At 51.3% G+C, this 19,384-nt stretch overlaps 1 protein-coding gene across 2 annotated transcripts in view; it reads left to right on the top strand.

Annotated features, from left to right (window-relative positions):
- Cacng2 (calcium channel, voltage-dependent, gamma subunit 2) overlaps positions 1-16,871 on the top strand; it is a 128,302-nt gene extending 111,431 nt beyond the window's left edge. The window contains exons 4-5 of one of the 2 annotated variants that reach the window (XM_006520371.3): positions 11,799-11,939; positions 13,106-16,871. In XM_006520371.3, the coding sequence (XP_006520434.1) occupies positions 11,799-11,939; positions 13,106-13,641 (677 nt within the window). In that variant the 3' untranslated portion in view covers positions 13,642-16,871. The remainder of the gene's footprint in view (positions 1-11,798; positions 11,940-13,105) is intronic. The other variant, NM_007583.2, reaches the window with a different exon arrangement.
- The last annotated feature ends 2,513 nt before the right edge of the window (positions 16,872-19,384 follow it).

The following is a 19,384-nucleotide window of genomic DNA, read 5'->3' as shown; positions in this document are numbered from 1 at the left end:
GCAGGGAGGGAAGATACTCAAGGCAGTAGAAGGGGCTCAGCAATAGACACCAGAGCTTGCACTTCACGGCAGCTCTGCCTTTGGACCTCTGGATTTGAAAGGACAGTAGCCACGCAGGGTGGGATCCAGGAAGGTAGTGTGTACCCCAGTGATTACAGAATCACAAACCTGCCTGACATACTTTTCCTGTTGATATGATAAAATACCCTAACAAGAGTACCTCAAAGAAGAAAGGATTTATGCTAGCTCATAGTTCAAGAATACAGCCCATCATGTCAGAAGAGTCATGGCAAGGGGAGCTTGAAGCAGCTGGTCCCTCATATCCACAGCCAGGAAACAGATCGATAAACACATGCTGCCGCTCAGCATCTTTTCTCCAGGATCCAAGCCAGGGAATGGTGCCACCCACAGAGGACAGCTCTTCACTCCTCAATAAAATCAGGATGGCCGGGCATAGTGGCGCACGCCTTTAATCCTAGCACTCGGGAGGCAAAGGCAGGCGGATTTCTGAGTTCGAGGCCAGCCTTGTCTACAAAGTGAGTTCCAGGACAGCCAGGGCTACACAGAGAAACCCTGTCTCAAAAAAAAAAAGAAAAAAAAAATCAGGATGGCCGGACAAGCACACCCAGAGGCTCATCTCCTTCAAGATGACAATTAACACTAACCATGACACCACCTGACCCTGCTCCACTCAGAGCAGGATCAGATCTATGCCAACCTCAACTCCTCACACCCACGTGACTACAGTGCCAGGGAGCTAGAGGAGTGGGAGGAGGGGACATGGCTGTTTTCATACGGACCTGGGAAGGCCACTCAGAGAAACTGGCATTCAGGGTGGTGTGTCCCACTTTGCCTCCAACAGACGCCAGTACAGTCCATGCATGGGGCTGTTCAAGTTTAACAACATTGATAGAGGTGAAAGGAAAGGGGCAGAGCTGGCAAAGCAGCCCCCACCCTGTGTCACGTTCCCCTCGACCCCCAGCCCCGCCCCCAGCAGCTCTGCCCAATCCACAGAAAGAACTGCTGACTGGTGAGCCCTTTCTCCATCTTCTTCTAAACTTGCTCCAAGGAAAGCAGAGATGTGAGCCGTGGTAGGGATGGGTGTGGCTATGTCTGTACCTTTTGTCACTAGCCTTTAGGCTCTTCCCAACCCATGACCACTGTCAAATGAACCACACAGAGCGGCTAGGGGGAGCTGAGCCCTGCCAAACCTGTGCTTCCCGGAGGCCTGAAGCTTCCAACGAAGCTGCCACCCTAGAGACAAGTGTATCTTCTTTCTTCCCTTTCAAGTGTGAACGACTCACAATCTTCCAGTCCTCCTGGAGGAGCAGCCTCCTTCCTGTATACCAGGCCCTCCTCCAGGTGCTGAGGACGTGGAAGCTGACAGCAGCGGAGGCCTGGCCTCGGGCACTTGAGATTTGCAATCAACGAAATTAGCAAGTTCATCATAAAGCATGTTAGACTCCGCTGTGCCGCAGCGCTACAGAGAAAGTCAAGCAGGAAAATGGGGGAGGGGGGTGCTCCTGCCAGAGTCAAGGAGGGGCTCACAGCACTCACGGGGGAGTTTGAGGGATGATCTGAAAGACAAAGCAAAATGAACAAAGCCAAAGGGGCTGGCATGCCACCTCTGACCTCCTTGTCCCTCCAGGGTGACATGGGACAGGAGGGGAGTACAGAGAGTTCTAGAAGGCTGTGACTAGACAGGAGTCTTAGAGCTCAGCTCCTGGTCAGCGAACAAAACAGGGTGTGCCTGCTCATAAGCTCACAAGCCTTCCCGAGGGCCTGGTACCAGGAAGGGTCTCCCTGAGAGGACAAAAGGATGCCTGCATGGTACATGCATGCCTGCATGGTCTTCCTTCCTGACCCACCATCTATCCGGAGTCAGAGCCCAGGTCTCCTAGTAATGTGAGAATAGTTCTGGGTCCCCTCCCCCTCCTCCTGGCTCCCATCCCCTTAGCTGGGTGTGATGCTGTGGGCCTGGCCTCACCCACCACTGCCCCCACTAGAGTTGAATGGTGGCTACACTGTTTGTCCCACTGAGTACTGTAGGCCATAGGATGTGCCTGTCATGGTGGCCTCTGCCTCTTCTTCAGTCTGAGCGAGAAAAAGGAGGTGATGTCTAGTGACCACCATCATCTTTCGAATGCCAGCGTATATCTCTGCTAGGATCTGCATCTGTGCTGTGTTCTGTGTCTGGTACCTGTGTGGCCATGCATCTAAGTGTATGTGTGCATGTATGTTCATATGTATGTATCTACACATGTCCCTTTCTGCGTCAGAGACAGGTCTTTGTGTGCTTGGGGTGTATCCCTGCTATGTCCAAAAGAAGGAAATTTGTGTTTATTAGATTTCCTCATGCAGCTTGGAGTGAGGGGGAAAAAATTCAGGGCAGTTGGTTCAAAGCCACAATCATATAGTAAGCACCTACTGTCTGCCAGACACCCAAACAAATCTACAACACTGTATAGAGACTTTCATAGTGCAAGACAAAAGGGTGGGCTCAGATCTCCTACTCTAACTCTGGAGCTAAAACTTGGGGGAAAGAACTAATACAATTAGATCTTACACACACATACACACATGCACGCATGCACACAACTCACAGACACAGGAGAGCAGGGTACCAGGTTCAGCGTGCCCATTACACCCATGGCCACTAAAAGGAACTGACAGAGAAGGAAATGGGGACTCCAGACACAGCCACTTACCACCTCCCCTCAGCATACATAGTCACAGCTGAGGTAGAGAGCCTCTTGCCAGAGACTGAAGCAACAGCCCCTCCCCAAAATCAGTCATGCCACCATTAAGGAAGGCTATCTGACGGAAAGGAAAAGTAAGCCCCAGGCGGCCATGAGGGGTTACCCAGGGATGAATACACTGACATAGGCCACCAAGAAACAGGAGAACAGAAGAGTCACGTGGGTCAGCAGCCTGCTCTAGGCTGCCTCCCTGGCTTCATTTTCAAAGCTACCTCCTGAGGTTGGGATGAGGGTGAAGGGAGCTGGCTTAGGACATCACTTCTGAGCAGCCCGGAGCACAGTAAGCACTCAGAAGACATTAGCCATTGTGGTTGCTTGGTGTGGCAGTGTGTGTGTGTGTGATGACTGTGGGGCAGAAGACAAAGAGGAGGAAGCAGGCATGGGAACAGGGCTGATGAGAGAGCTTCACTTACCAGTTGGCTCCTCAAGCCAAAAGTAGTCTTTGAACAGAGACTCAGAAGCAGGGAGCTATAAACATTGTAGACATTCTCCCACCCCCACCCCCAGCGGGGAGGCGGGAGGGGCTACCTCTGGCCAAGAGCAACTGTGGCATCTCTGACTCCTGCAGTCTGAGACATCAGCTTAGCCCTGAGATGGTACCCTGCCCACCTTGTGTGTGGAGGAGGGGTAAAAACAGAGAACACATCTGATGCTCAGGCTCAAAGCCTGGCTCTTCAGTGTGCAGGGCACAGCCAGGAAAGGAGAGGCCAGCTGGGCGGCCTCAGGCCATGAGAGCCAGGAGGTGCAGCGGTAGGTGGGTGGAAAGGGTCCTGGGAGGGAGTGGGTGTGCTTACCAATAGCCTGGAGGGTAGAGAAGAGGAGGTCATCCCAAATGGGGTGAGAGGCAAATTCCCATACCCTTCTCTAAAACCCACTTGCAGGTTGGGTCTGTTTTTTTTCTGTTTTCCGTTTTGCTCTGTGATGCTGGGAATCAAATCTCGGCAAGCCTCCACTTGTGAGTCACAACCCCAGCTCTGGTCTTGGTTTCTGTTAAGATCTTCTCCTTGGGGGAGTGGGGGAGGCACACACCTTGGCTCCCAGAGGCAGAGGTATCTGGATCTCTGTGAGTTCAGAATTTGAGGATAGCCAGAAATACACAGAGAAACACTGTCTCAATTTTTTTTTTCTTTTCCTCACTGGAACATGCAAAGCTTGAGGATCCCAAGAGAGGAAACTGTATGGTGTCCTCCCCTAAGCCATGCATCTCAGGGACTGTTTGCTGTGTGAATAAACGAGCGAGATACCTCGATCCCTAAGTGTGCCCAGCAGGCTCCCAGTACTTCTTCCTGCCATGAGGAAAGGGCTGGAACTAGGTTTTCAGCTGATACAAAGCCACCCTCCTACCTTGGAGGATGTCCCCTCCCTACTTTTCCTTCGGTCCCTAGGGTGCTGGGCTTGAAGTGACACAGGGAGATGAAGAGTCAGGGTCTAAGTTGTGAAGTTAGAACAAAAACGCTGACGTTCCAGACGCTGTTCTCTGTGTTCTTGGGCAAGTCACTCAATGTCCCTGAGTCTCCGAGGAACGACTAGGACGCTGATGGCCCTCCCCTGCCACCGTGAGGAAGGAACATCATGAGGGAAGTCCCTGAGGCGAGGTTTGCCCCATAGTTTTGGAAGAAAAGAACATCATCAAAACTCTTGAACGCAGGCCTTGTAGACACCAGGAGAGCCACCCGGCCCTGTGCCTCCGCTTTACAGACAAGGGGAAAACTGAGGTCCAGAAAATGGAATGCCTAGCTCTGTGCAGGACACTTTCTGGGAACGAGACCCAGGTGCATTCTCCATCCACACATTCCCTGCCCAACGCTTCAACGACCTTCCTCCCAGAAGTCACAGCGACCAGGGAGTCTACTTGTCTTATCACACAGCAAGGAAGTGTCTCCCAGGTCCTGGCTAGCAGCCAATCGGTGCTTCCAGGCCCCGCCTAGCAGCCAATCGGTGCAGAGCAGGGCAGGGCCAACCTTATGGCCCTGGCCCAGGCAGGGTTCACTCAATCCAAGCGCATACTTCTGTGTTCCTTGGTTTTGTAGCTGCTGTGTTGCCGCCTACACTAGCAAGCACCCACCTCAGGACTCCCACATCCCAAGACAGGGCTAGCAATAGGACTCAGCCCATCACCAAACCTGACAGCCTGAGTTCAATGCCTGGGAAGGAGTCTCCCACAGGTTGTTCTTTGACCTCTGCTCATAACTCACAGCAGCACACACAGGCTCTCCCCCATCCTCACCACCACCGCACACACCATAAAAAGTAAATGAATAGGTAGGTGGGGTGGGGGGTGTGATACCAGCAGCTTCTCCTGACCCCCTTGAGATCATATGCTGCACTTGTTGCCCAGGCTCCTCCCCGCAGCAGTTGGGAAGCTGATCCTTCCTGATCTCTACATATAGAACTGGGGAAACTGAGGCAGCGCGGCCCAGGCAGCATGGTGAGCAGAGATGCTCAGACAGCTGTCTTCTGAACCTGAGTGATGGTCTCTGCCTCCACACACAACAGAATATGGAGGAGTGCCTGGCAGAGTGCTCCCCAACACAGTCAGTGCTCCCCAAGTAGCCCCCTGTGTCCCCAACAAATCTCCCATAAGGCATTACAGAGAACAAATGGGTGCTTGACTATATCCCCAACCTGAGAGCAGCCTGACTCACCTTCACAGTCACCCTGAGGCCAGTATGGCTATTTCCCTGTCACACAGATGGGAAAGCCAGGCACAAAACACATAGGCAGTGAAGCGGCCTGCTCTTGCTCGCTCTCTCTCTCTCTCTCTCTCTCTCTCTCTCTCCTTTCTCTCTCTGCCAGTCTCTCTACATCTTTCGCTTTCCAGCACACACTCACACACACAGACACACAGACACACACACACACACATAAACACTCACATACACACACAACTTCCATTACCCATCCACTTTTATGGTGATTGGCCACACTAACCAACTGGAACAAGAAGGGGGTAAAGGCAGGGTACAAGAGACTAGAAAATTCCTCCCAACCTAGCATGTCTGACACATGAACCCATTAAAAGGGATCAAGTCCCAGTGGGTTAACACTCATAGATTTCAACACTGTGCAGAAACTGAGGAGTTACCCTCAGTGTGCTAACCACTGTGACTATTGGTGTACAAGCCAAGAGAAGACGGTGCTCTGACCTGGAGGAAGGATCCTAGGGATACAGGGTGATCACAAAGTTGGGGTCCACAGGTATCCCCTAGTACAGTGCCAGCAGAGTACAGACCTGAGGCCAGAGAAGAGAAAGAGAAACAGAAGGGCCAGCAGCAGGCCGGATTTCCTATACCCCTGTTTCCTGAGTGTCACCCACCCACTCTGCCAGATGGAGAAAAAGAACAGCATGGCCTCTGAGTGCCGCTACCCACCGGCTGTGCCCACCCCCAAGAGCAACTTTTCAGTGTGATGGCCCTAAGAGCTGGCTCCCTGAGGCCCAAGATCATAACCATGATTTGCCAAGAGGAGCAGGCAAAGCAGACTAACAAGAGAAATGTTGGCTCGAATTACCTAATCCTTATTCATCCACGTACCCCAACTCACCTCTGTCCCACTGAGACAAGAGGCCACTTCCGAAGCATGGCCCTTCCCCATCGGTCAGGACATTAGTCACTTCTGCCACCAACACAGAAAACACGAAGTTAACTTTGGTATGCCTGTAAATCCCAGCACCCAGAAGGCTGAGGCAGGTGGATCAGAGTTTGAGGCCAGCCTGGGCTACACAACTAGCCAGTCTGCGCTACAAAGACCCTGTCAAAGGGGGAAGGAAAGAGGTAAAGAAAGAGAGCCATAAAGGGCCAGAAGGCTCAAACACTTAGCTTACAAAAGCACCCTCGAGTCTCCTGGTTGCTGCGGCTTGTGAGAGAATCCATTGGGATTTACATCTTCTCTGGACAGTGGCTACACACTGGGGATCCCCAAGCCTCAGGTATTAGGGCTAAGGACAGGAATTCCTCCTCTGTGTCTATAAAATCCACATAAACGGCCTAACACACATGGCTTTTCTGAGCCCCAGCTGTCTGCTCTACAATCCATGGATGTAGCCCAGGAAGACTTCAAACTAGGGATGGCTAAATGTGGAGATTCTCCTTTCCCTCCTCCTTCCTCCCTCCTTCCTCCTCCTCCCCTCCTTCCTTCTTTCTCCTCTCCTCTTCTCACCCTTCTGGCCTGGCTTCACACTCCAAAGTTTATTCTCTCCTTGTCTTCATATAGTTTTTCCAGCCAGCCTGTAAGTCTAAAACCACAAGGGGAAAAAAAGTTACCTTCTCTCTCCCACTTAGCCGCTTGAGACACCCAAGAGTCTGTTAGACTAACTCCCCTCTGCTGGTAACCTGGAGCTCGCCCACACTGGAGCAGCCCCATTGCTGTGGGCAGCAGCTTTCCCCTCAGGCCTGCAATCTTGCTTGACTTTGTTTCTTGTGATGCAAATCAGATCCTCTACAGCCCTCCCAGATCTAAATGCCCGTGAATTCCTTTGCTCTGAAGACAGAGGCACACTCTTTTACCTTGACCCACAAGTCCCCTCGTGACCCAGGAGGCTCCACCTGGCTCTGGACCAGGCCTGAACCTTCTCAGCTTCCTCTCTCATGGGTCCTCAAGTCCCTCCACGAGTGCCTGTGAGCCTGGCCCTGTCCGTCACTAAACAAGCCACTTGTCCTACACACCACTTGGTGCTGTCTCTGTCCCACAGACACTCCTAGCAGCTGCCTCCGCTCTCTTGAGAGCTGCTCCCCACTAATCCATATCGCTCTCTCAGGGAAGCTCACCCTGATCCAGCTCAGAGAATGTACGAAGCCCAGGCAGGGGAATGCCATGTGTTAGACGGACAGGCCTGAGATCACAACACTTGGACAGACAGCCAAACTTTTCTAGGCCTCAGTTTCAGCCTCTGGACAATAGAAGTAAAGTGTTCTTCATTGGCTGAGGAGACAGAGAAGGCCTAAAACTGTGTCTGTCACACACTCAATCCTCAGGACATCTCACACACACACACACACACACACACCACACACACATATATACACACACACACACCACACACACACATATACACACACACACACACACACACCACACACACATACACACACACACACACACACACACACCATGGTGCCTCATTGGTATCTTTCTGTTGGAATATATAATCCTGGCTCTGTTACTATTACTATTATTATTATTCTCTAATCTTTTTTACAGTCCAGTCGCTATTCCCCTCCCGGTCCACCCTCTGACAGTTCTTCATCCCATTCCTCCTCTCCTGTCTCCAAGAAGATGTCCTCATCCCCGCCCCCACACCACCAGAACTTCCCCCCTCCCTGGGGCCTTAAGTCTCTAGAGGGTTAGGTGCTTCTGCTCTCACCGAGGCCAGGCCAGGCAGTCCTCTGCTGTATATGTGTTGGGTGCCTCAGATCAGCTAGTGTATGCTGCCTGGTTGGTGGCTCGGTATCTGAGAGATCTGGGGGTCCAGGTTAGTTGAGACTACTGGCCTCCCTGTGGGGTCGCCCTCCTCCTCAGCTTCTTCCAACCTTTCCCTGATTCAACCACAGGGGTCCTTGGCTTCTGTCCATTGGTTGAGTGTAAGTATATGCATCTGGCTCTTTTGGCTGCTTGTTGGGCCTCTCAGACCAATGGTTGAATGTAAATATCTGTGTCTGTCTCAGTCGTCTGCTTGTTGGGCCTCTCAGAAGACAGCCATGCTAGGCTCTTGTCTGTAAGCACACCATGGCATCAGTAATAGTGTCAGGCCTTGGAGCCTCCCCTTGAGCTGGATCCCAATTTGGGCCTGTCACTGGACCTCCTTCCCCTCAGTCTCTTCTGCATTTTTGTCCCTGCAGTTCTTTTAGACAGGGACTCTGTTACCGTTTGATGATATATATCTCTTTCATCAGAACACAGTTTGGTAAAGATGGGGCAAAACTTGTTTTCATACACCCCAGAACTGGTACAGGGGGTGTCACTCCAACAAAGATCCCTCTGTCTCAGATAAACATCCCTGTCTCAGTGCAATATGTACTGGCTACCGGAAGGGCTCAGCTACAACCAGCAAGCAGAATCCACCCGCCAAGGCTCCCAGGGGCTGCATGAGCTTTTAAGAGGCTGGCCCTGAAAGTCACACAGGGAGAATTCTCACAGCAGAAGCAGCAGAGCTGGGTATGTAGCCCGGGCTGTCTTGAGCCCCTTTGCATCAGGCCAGTCTTCTTTGATGAATACAGGCATGCTGTGGGCAGGAAGAGCCATTTCCTTGAAGAAAGGGGACAGAGTCATCACTCTATATCCATTTGGAAGGAACAAAATCATCCATGGAGCAGTTCACATAGCAAATCTACAGCACAGATGAAACCAGAGTTCAGTCCCGCCCACCTTCTAGCACCTTCCTAAGCTCCTTGGAACAGCCCTGGTGCTGTTCTGGATTAGAAACCCTGCTTACTAGCTGGGAAGCCATAAACAAGTTGCCCCGCCTCTCTGAACTCAGTTTTTTCGTCTCTATATCACAGCAAAGGTATAATATTGTGTGTTAGGTCCCAACTCAGGACCCTGGCCAGGCTGTACATAAGAGCTCACCGTTCTCATGTGCTTGAACCAATGGGAATTGAGGAAGCTAAGAACTGTGTGTATGTGCATGTATGTGTGTGTGTGTGCACGTCTGTGTCTGTGTCTCCATGTCTGTGTCTCCAGGGTCATTTAAGGACAAAGTACATTTTCTTAGAAATAGCTTACAAGAGAGCACATCTTCCTAAGACCTGGGGAATGAAGCAGCCCTGTCCTCAGAGTGCTGAGACTTCAGAGTAATCCTCTGGCCCAGCATCTGTCTGCGGCCCAACTGGACATGGAGCTCTGCATACCTTCAGGTCCCCTACCCCTCCCTAAAACTGTCTACTCACCAAATAACAGTAGCAAGCAGTTAGACCCTACCATAGGTAAGGGAGTACAGTTACAGGAAACTCCCTAAAATTCTGTTTGAAACCCCAGGTCTGTCCCCGAGCCAGGTTTAGTGGTACATGCCTTTAATATCAGCACTGCAGAAGCAGGCAGAGCCCTGTGAATTTGAGGACAGCCTGGTCTACATACTGAATTCCAGGATAACCTGGGCTACATAGAAAGCCTGTCTCAAGAAAAAAAGGAAAAAAGAAAGGGGAAGGAAGGGGAGGGGAGGGGAGGGGAGGGGAGGGGAGGGGAGGGGAGGGGAGGGGAGGGGAGGGGAGGGGAGGGGAGGGGAAGGGAAGGGAAGGGAAGGGAAGGGAAGGGAAGGGAAGGGAAGGGAAGGGAAGGGAAGGGAAGGGAAGGGAAGGGAAGGGAAGGGAAGGGAAGGGAAGGGAAGGGAAGGGAAGGAGCTATCCACTAGTCGGGCATAGCAAGCCTATAATCTCTGCATTTGAGAGACTGAGGTGAGAGGATCCCTGGTTCAAGGCTAGCCTGGGCTACATAGTAAGACCCTATCTAGAAAGAAGCTTTCCCTCTCAGACCCTCAGCCTTCGGCTACCCAAAGGGACAAGTTCGGGGACACACATGATATCTTTACCCCCAAACTATACCATAACCAATCACTGGGCTTAGTTCAAAGGCCCTGTGGTTCGAAGGCCCCTACTTTCTTAGAAGCCACTGAGGGAGGCCAGGGCCTAGTGGCACAGACCTCTCATCCCAGTACTCAGAAAGCTGAGGCAGACACATCATAATTTCACTGACAGACTGAGTTCCAGGACAAGCTAGACCCTGTCTCGAAGGGTATAAAGAGAACTGAGGGAGTAGGTGGTGGTAGGGCACTTCCTCAAATGTGGAAGAGCTTGGATTCAGGCTTCAGCACTGACAGGGAGGGGGAGGTAGCCACAGAGGAGGCAACCACAGCGTCTAAGCAGGTATAACCCCCATCCCCACCTTCAGCTCTGCCTGGCCAAATCTCCATGGCTGGGGGCAGCTGGGTCATGACGCCACTTGCTATATAATTGGCTTTGGATAGGAAAAGGGCCTATGACTTTGCAGGGACCCTCAGAGCCTCCGTTGACTGGCATTCCTTAGACTCTGATTCTCACAGAGCCTCTCGCAGCCACAGAGCTGCCCCCCTCCCCTCTGGGGGCACTCTCCCTTAAGCTGCTCTTTCTATGCATCTTGCCAGCCGGGCCTCCTTTGCTTTCCCATTCTGAGGCCCTTTTCACTCTCCCTTTGCAATGAATCTGTCTGCTGGCCTTTCTGGGCTGTTTTGTTCGCACTGGAGGTCTCCTGTGTCTTTGAAAAGAGTGAATAAGGAAGGAAGCTATAAAGAGAAGATATAGCCCTTTGGGTTCTATGACTTACCATGAAAATATACATATAAACACTTGCTGAATGGGGCTGAATGGGGCAACTGTCGCTTACTGCCCCATGAACGTATTTTATAAATCCATTCCCTGAACTGACGCAAGGCTCCTTGGAGACAGGCCATCCCTGTCTTACTGAGGTGTGGACGGGCACACAAGATGACAGCTCCAAATTTAAATAGCTAATAAATGCTACGGTCAGGTTCCAGCCCAAGCCCTGTGACTCCACCTGCCTCCTAATATGCTCAAGTGTCCCCAAGCACCGGAGGGGGAGGGTAGGAGGGAAGGGGGGTGGCTGATAGATTTTATATAAAGAAGTCAGGGAAGGAGGGAACTTGGAGCTGGGGCTTTGACAGATGAGTAGACGTTTGTAGAGGAAAGAGAACAGGAAAGACGTCCCAATGAGAAAGCTAAGAGTATGGCGAAAGTCAAGTGTGGACTAATACATCGCAGGAGACTGGCTGTGTCAGGGCAAGAAAACACAGAGACTGAAAGGCTGGAGTCTGGAGGCGGTGAAGCCTGACTATCTGACAGGGTGCTAGAGTCTGATCCTAAAGGCCATGGAGAGTCTTTAAGGGACCCTCCGTCCTCTCCTTACACCGCTAAACCATGGGGACCCCAGAGCTGTATTGGTGAGGCCCTGGCCCCTGTGTGCTGTTCACCCACCCCCACATGGCCTCCCTGTATCATCTTTCACCATCCAGCCCCTGCCCCTCGCTGAGCCCCTGTGCTCTATGTTCTGCAGGGGCCGTGAGGGCCTCGAGTATCTTCCCGATCCTGAGTGTGATCCTGCTTTTCATGGGTGGCCTCTGCATCGCGGCGAGCGAGTTCTACAAGACACGCCACAACATCATCCTGAGTGCTGGCATCTTCTTCGTGTCTGCAGGTAAGGCAGGGGTGTACGGCGAGAGGATGGGGGTGGCAGGGGGAGCAGTAGGGGGAGCATCTCCTGTTCTAGCTACAGCCTGTGCTCAAGGGAGAGGTTGAACTGAGGATCCATGCCCGATGCCCCATCTTCCTCCTGTCTCTAAGGAAAGGGCTGGTACCCCTGTAATTTTCAGGACACCAGGCCCACCCACAGCACTTGCCCTCTGCCCTCCCAGAAAAAGCAAACTGAGAAAGAGACAGAGAGAGACTCCATGCAACCCACTCTTCCCCAGTCTGCCCCCCCCATGATACCCAGTTATGCCCTGGAAGCCAAGGGAAATTGCTCCCCCTCATTGCCCCAGCCAGGAAAGCAAACAGGCAGGCCCACACCAGATAGCTGTATTGTTCCATGACCTGTCACAGGGGCTACAGATGCCCAGGGAGTGACAGGAACTGTATTAGGAGCCATTTAATAAGCCTGGCTACCATCTAAGAGCACCAACCATGTCCAGGGTACACTGTCTTTCAAGAACAGTCACCTGCGTGCCCTTATCAAGTCCTCTCTGGGGTCCTGAAGGAGTCCAAGGCCTTGCCTTAGCCCTGGTTTTCTGACTGGAAAACTCAGACTGTGGCCAAAGCGTTCAGCCTCCTTTGGCCTTGCAGCTGTGGGCTGAGCAAGGCGTGTCTGCTCCTTTCCTGGGCTGCAACCTGTTTGTGGAGCACTGGATAGGGAGGAGTTAGTGGGTACACAGTTCACAGTACTTATTGCTGTCACTACCCCAGACATCATAGGACACCTCTGTCTGCCCAAGTTTGTCACCATAGGCCTCACCCTCCTAGGCCAGCATGATAAGATACTACGGTGGGTCGGGCGAGGTAGCACAGTGGGTAGGAGAGTTTTCCACCAAGCCCAAGGACCTGAGTTCCATCTCTGGGACCCACACTGTAGACGAAGAGAACCAATTCCCAAAAAGATAACCGCTGACGGCCACACTTAGACCATGGCTCACTTTTGCCCAAATAAATGAAGTTTAAGATTTGAGATAGTAATTGTTGGCTTCCAGACCCGCACCACCACCCTGTGCCCCATGTCCATCTACTCAAGGAAGTCCCACCCCACCCCACCACGCCTCTCCTCCCCCTAGCATCTCAGACTCTTCTCTCTGACTCCCTCTTCTCCTCCAGGTCTTAGTAATATCATCGGGATCATCGTGTATATATCAGCCAATGCTGGAGACCCCTCCAAGAGTGACTCCAAAAAGAACAGCTACTCCTACGGCTGGTCCTTCTACTTCGGGGCCCTGTCCTTCATCATCGCCGAGATGGTCGGGGTGCTGGCCGTGCACATGTTTATCGACCGCCACAAACAGCTGCGGGCCACGGCCCGCGCCACCGACTACCTCCAGGCCTCCGCCATCACCCGCATCCCCAGCTACCGCTACCGCTACCAGCGCCGCAGCCGCTCCAGCTCGCGCTCCACCGAGCCCTCTCACTCCAGAGACGCCTCGCCCGTGGGCGTGAAGGGCTTCAACACCCTGCCGTCCACGGAGATCTCCATGTACACCCTCAGTAGGGACCCCCTGAAGGCTGCCACCACGCCCACCGCCACCTACAACTCGGACAGGGATAACAGCTTTCTCCAGGTCCACAACTGTATCCAGAAGGACAGCAAGGACTCTCTCCACGCCAACACAGCCAACCGCCGGACCACGCCCGTATGAAGACCGTGGGACGGGGGACCCTGGGGAGGCTTGGCCCGCGGGCGGGGGAGGGACCACAGCAGCCACGGGGAGACCTTCCATACGCAAAAAACAACAAACAAGCAAACAAGCAAACGAACAAACAAACAACAAACAAACAAAACAAAAAACAAAACAAAAAAAAGAGAAAAACATAGCAAGTAAATTAAAAAAAAAAAAAGAACAAACTACAAGAAGAACAAAATCAAAACCACAGGCTATGCGGGGGGAAAATATAACCGAGGGAAGACAAACTTTAAACAAAGCAAGAGGGATAAAATTAAAATAGAAAATAAATCTAAAAGAAAATGCATGATTTCCCATGTACCATTATTTTAACATTTAATAAAAACCAATTTAAATGAAAAAATAAAAGGGAACCAAGATAATGTAAAGCAAAAAAACAAAAAACAAAAAAAAAAAATAACAAAAAAATAACAAAAAAATGAGGAAAGCAAGAGAGTATTTATTAGGGTTTTATGTTGCCTTTGTTTTTTGTTTTCGGGTTTTTTTGTTTTAACTGCAGGGAGAGTTTAAAAATAAAAAAAATAAAAATAAATTAAAAAAAAAACACCCGCATTCTTTTCCCTTTAACCCCAGCGGGCCCTGCCTCCCGGGGAGAGTAAGGGGTAGAGACTCAGGGCCCTCGGGGCCAGGGGAGCAATGGTCACTGCCAAGCCCCTTGATCCCTGGCTGGGCCCTGGGATGCTGGAGAAGTTCAATGGCTCTGCGACCAACTCTATCCAGCACCAATAAGGCAGTTGCAGGCCTCCAGGTGACTCAAGCCCTTGGTCCGCCCCTGTCTGTTAGGTGCCTGGAGGTGGCGCACTTGGGGCTACCCCGCCCCAGGTTCCCGGTCCTTAATGGTCCTTAATGGCCCTTAACCCACTGTGATGACTTCCTAGGCCTTGAGGAAAGGGAAGGAGAAGGAATGGCTGCTGGTGGCTCACAGAGAAGCCAGACCCCTGGAATCCTCAGGGGGAGCCTTGGGGGGTGGGGGGGCAGTAACCCCGAGCTCCTGTCCTTGGAGGCAGGAGACACCCACCCCCAGGGGATATAGAGCAGCCGTCCCTCCTCACCCCTCACCTCAGGGCCACTAGATGACCCTGGGGCGATGGTGGACCCCCACACTCACAGGCCCCCAGACCCCTGGGAAGGGGACTCTTTGACCCTTTGGGGGTCCATGGACTCACTGATGCCCCTCTGGGGGCCCAGGGAGCCCAACAATGACATTGCAAAAAGGTTTCTTTTTACAAAAGAAAAAGGAAAAACAAGTGGTGATTTTTTTTAAAAAAAAAGAATTAAAAAAAAAACCACAGACTATAAATAAATGTAAATATATAATAAGTGAATTTACTTGCAAGAAAATCAAGTAGTATTTTTTTCTTTTAATTCTTTTCCAGCTTTAAACTGTGAAAAAAATCGGGGTGGGGTGGGGGACTTAAAATTTAGCAGGGAACTTGTAAAGACAAAACAAACAAACAAAAAAACAAATATAGAAATCCATTAAAATAAAGAAACAAAATCCATTGGGAGAGACGTGAGCTGGGCACAGAGCCAGAGAGAAAAGGAGAAAGGCCCCACCATCTTTCTGGGGACTGGAGAAAGAGGCTCTTCTTGCCTGCAGGGAGGTATTGCTAATGGAGAGAGGAGACCCACACATCCGCCACTGTCCCCCTAGTCTCAGTGCTGCAACCGCCACCCAAGTTCCCATTCAATACCCAGTTAGGAATGTGGCTCAGAGGCAGCTGACCTGTGCCCTCCAAAGCCATGGAAACCAGCCCAGCGCTATCGATGGCCCTTGTGCTCCGTGTGCCCCCCACTGTACCTTACCTATGTATGGATGCACCATGTTCTTGTATGTGGAAGGGCTCCTTATCTATATTCTAGATGTCATGTCTGTGTGGCCTCTCTGGGCCTCAGTTTCCCACTGTGTCAGCTTGAGGACAGATTGGCTTGAGCTCCAAAGGCTCTTTCTTATCTTCTGTGTCTGTGACTTTTAAGATCAGCCCAGCTCAGTGGAAATGGCCAGGAGCAATCAAAGCAGTCCTGATGACATTAAGAACATTCCTAAGTCTCTCTCTCTCTCTCTCTCTCTCTCTCTCTCTCTCTCACACACACACACACACACACACACACACACACACACACACACACACACACCATGTGCCTCCTCACTGTGTTCCCCAGACCCCACCCCCACATCCAGTGTCAAAGCAAAAATTCACACATGTGAGCAACCTATCCTCCCATGCAGACAGAGGGAGATGCGCAGTTCCAAACGCCGCTCATTCGCCTTCCCTTTCTGAATGGTATAGCCCCAGTCATTAGTGAGTGGGAAAGGCTTCTTTGAGAGATAGGTCTCCTGCTATCTTTGAGGTCAGTGAAAAAGCAGGCCTTTCTGGGGTGAGAGATCTCCCTGTATGGAAAGAATGTTTGCAGAACACTCTCCGGGGCAAGCATCAACCCCAGTTAGGCCTGCACCCCAGAGTGAATTAAGGGAGCACTCAGGTTTCCCCCTTTTCCTTCCCCAGAGTGGCAAGGGCCAGATCAGACAATGAGAACCTGGCTAACCATTTCCTAGCAACCTCACCCCTCCCCCAACTACAGCAACCAGCCTCCTGCCTGTCTTTGCTACCCTGACACCGGCCTGCTTGGAAGGGAATTGGAGGGCATGCTGAGGAAGGCCTCTATAGTGTCTTGTCTTGTGTCTGGAAGAGGAACACTCGTCTCCCAGGTCAGCAGCAAGACAGACCACCTGCTAGGCCAGCCCAGAAGTTCAGGGGAGGCCTCAGACCCCATGGCTCAGATATGTGGGCCAGTTAAACATGCAGGGAGATCAGAGCATCTTCCAAACTGGGCAAAAACAGCACCTTGTCCCTCCTCAGCCCTGCCCAAGGCCCAGCAGATTCCAAACCATACCAGATAAAGGCCTAGAGACACAGGAAAGGGTCCTACAAACAAGCGCCTCTCTGTGGAGAGCTCCTAGGCTCTGGTCAAGTATTTGAGAACGAATTGGACTTCTTCCCAGGAAGTGAGACCTGGGGTCAGGCCACCCAAACAAGACTCATGGGTGAGAGGTAATATGAGCAGTGGCTGACCAAGGAAGGGCTAGGGGGCCTGGAGGGAAGGGGCGGTGCTTCCTGTGGTGACTGACAGCTCATGCCCAGCTCTGATCAATTCAAAAAACAAAAAAAACAAAAAACAAAAAACAAAAAAACAAAAAAACACCAACTTCCATTTTATTTTCTTGGTGGGTTCTTATTTTTTTCCAGACTGTTAACAGAAAAAAAAATTTTAAAAAGAAGAAACCTAAAAACAAACGAAACAACAAGAAAACAAAATCCTGGTACATGAAATAAAGATTTTTTTTTATAGCTTGGTCCTCACTTCCATGAATTCCTTGAACCGCTGTCCCAGCTCGGGTCATCCCATCTAAAGAAGTTCTCAGAGTTGAGGGATGATGGCCTTAAACCATAGGCAGTAAGGTGTCCCAACATCCAAAGTCATGAATTCTTTCTCTTCAGCACCCCTCAGTGCCTCCAGTAATGGGGGAGCTCACCCCCTCCAAAGGTGGCAGAGGCCAGTGCCACACAGCTCTCTGACAAGTCCCTGAGGTCACTACCCATCCGTTTCCCTTCATGCTCCAGCAACACTGGTCCTTTCCAACATGACTGTCCCCAATATTTGAAAGCAGAGATTATACCATTCTTGGGCTCGCCCCCTTTTAACACCCCCTCGTCCTTGCATCAACATACCACTACTACCTTTTGTGTGCAGCCTGAAACGGACATGATGCTGGGGTGTGCTCTGAAGGCTTTCTACAGAGAGAATCAGAGGTTGGCAGGAATGGGGCAGGTCTTGTAGGAGCTCCTCAGCTTGGTAAAGTGGAAAAAACGGGGGGAGGGGGGGTAGGGCATTGAACTTGACCTTGGAGAGAGGCCCCATTTGATGGCTGGTGGAGACCAAGGCCCACATCCAGCCCCTGCAGGTCAGCTCATCTTGGAAGGAGGGCCTTTAACACCTCTAAAAGTGAACTGCATCTGTTTAATTTGGTTCTGGCTTTAAAATCTGGGATGCCAAACAGGATTAGAAGAAAGCAGGGGTCTCATATCAAATCAAGACTTAGAGAGTATAAACCAAAGCCAGGGGTTGGTGGCGCACACCTTTAATCTCAGCACTCAGGAGGCAGAAGCAGGCAGAACTCTGAGTTTGAGGCCAACCTGGTCTACAGAGTGAGTTTCAAAACACCCAGGGCTGCACATAGAAACCTTGTCTTAAAAAAAGAAAGAGGAGAGGAAAGGAGAGGAGAGGAGAGGAGAGGAGAGGAGAGGAGAGGAGAGGAGAGGAGAGGAGAGGAGAGGAGAGGAGAGGAGACCAAAACCACTAACCTGGTACACAGTTGGTGTTTGGAGAACATTCTATACGCATATCCCTTTTACCCAGTGCTGAGGACCAGACCCAGGACACCATACATGGATGCTAAGCAGGCACTCTATCAACTAAGCCATCTTCCAATCTGATAATCAGTTCAATAACCCACCTGCCTGTCACCTTTCTGGATCTGTTGCCCTTGACCTAGATATAGGTCAGGTGGTTGTGCCGTAGATGAAAACAGGGCCAAGTTGATTTATAGTGGAGCTGTTAGCTTGCCAGACAGAGCTCCAGTTACCACACAGACAGCCATCATCACCATTGACGAAAGAGATGCTACAATGGGTGGTATTTACTTGCCGGCTTTATTGGTATTATTGGAAGGGGGCACACACACCATAAGTCCAACTTTCATATATATATCTGAGGATTCAAGCTCACGTCTTCATACTTGTGCAGCTAGGTTTTTACCCACTGAGACATCTTTTAAGCCCTAGACTATCGAGTCTCAAATGCAGTGCCCACATGAATAGGGGTGGCTGGCTGTGCCTGGGGACTGCCAGCAGGTCTTTGTGAAGCAAGCTAAAGTCTGTGCTAGAGGAGGGATCTCAGCCAGTATCTAGCTCCCGGGACTGGGGAGTAAAAGGATGATGTGAGAGCCACACCCACCCAAGAGGAGCAAGACCCCACACCCTGAGGTCCGGAAAGACAGGACAGCCCACCAACCAGAATGACTGCTCAATGCAGCCCTGAGGCAAAACATTGTCAAGATCCCACAAATCCCATGCTTTTTTTGGGGTGCACCTTCCATGAACATGGGGCCCAAGGCAAGCTCACCAAAGGAGGTTCAGGGATCATAGCAAAATGCCAACAGCTACAAATCAAACTGAGGACCTAGCAACGCAAGTTCTCTCCTGTCCTGACCACACATCTTCATGGCGAGAGAAACTTCAAGTTCATTTGGAGAATTTGCCTCACTGTAACAGCGTGAGCAGTAGTCCTGACCCCAGTTTCTTTACCCCTAGCCTGCCCTCCCTCGCGGTGCCCCTCTCCACTCAGCAGGAGCAGGATACCTTCCACTGAGGGATACAGTCTCAGGGTCCTCAGAACAGCTGCTTCTAGAATAGCTCACCTTTGGGAGCACACAGATGGAAGCTGGTTCTGCAGGACCCTTCTGGCAGAAATTCTGTGTGCCAGGCTCCAAAGGGGAGCCTAGAACAGGGTAGGGGCTCAGGGCAAGTTTATCTTATTAGCCAGAAATCTGTCTTCTTCTGCTCTGAACAGGGCTAGAGTAATGTCCCTAAGGGCCAGCCAAGGCCCAGCAGTGGCAGTTGAGCCTCACTATGCTTTT

Source organism: Mus musculus, chromosome 15 (genome assembly GCF_000001635.26).
Source record: "Mus musculus strain C57BL/6J chromosome 15, GRCm38.p6 C57BL/6J".
NCBI lineage: Eukaryota > Metazoa > Chordata > Mammalia > Rodentia > Muridae > Mus > Mus musculus.
This window is presented reverse-complemented; position numbering and strand designations above follow the sequence as displayed.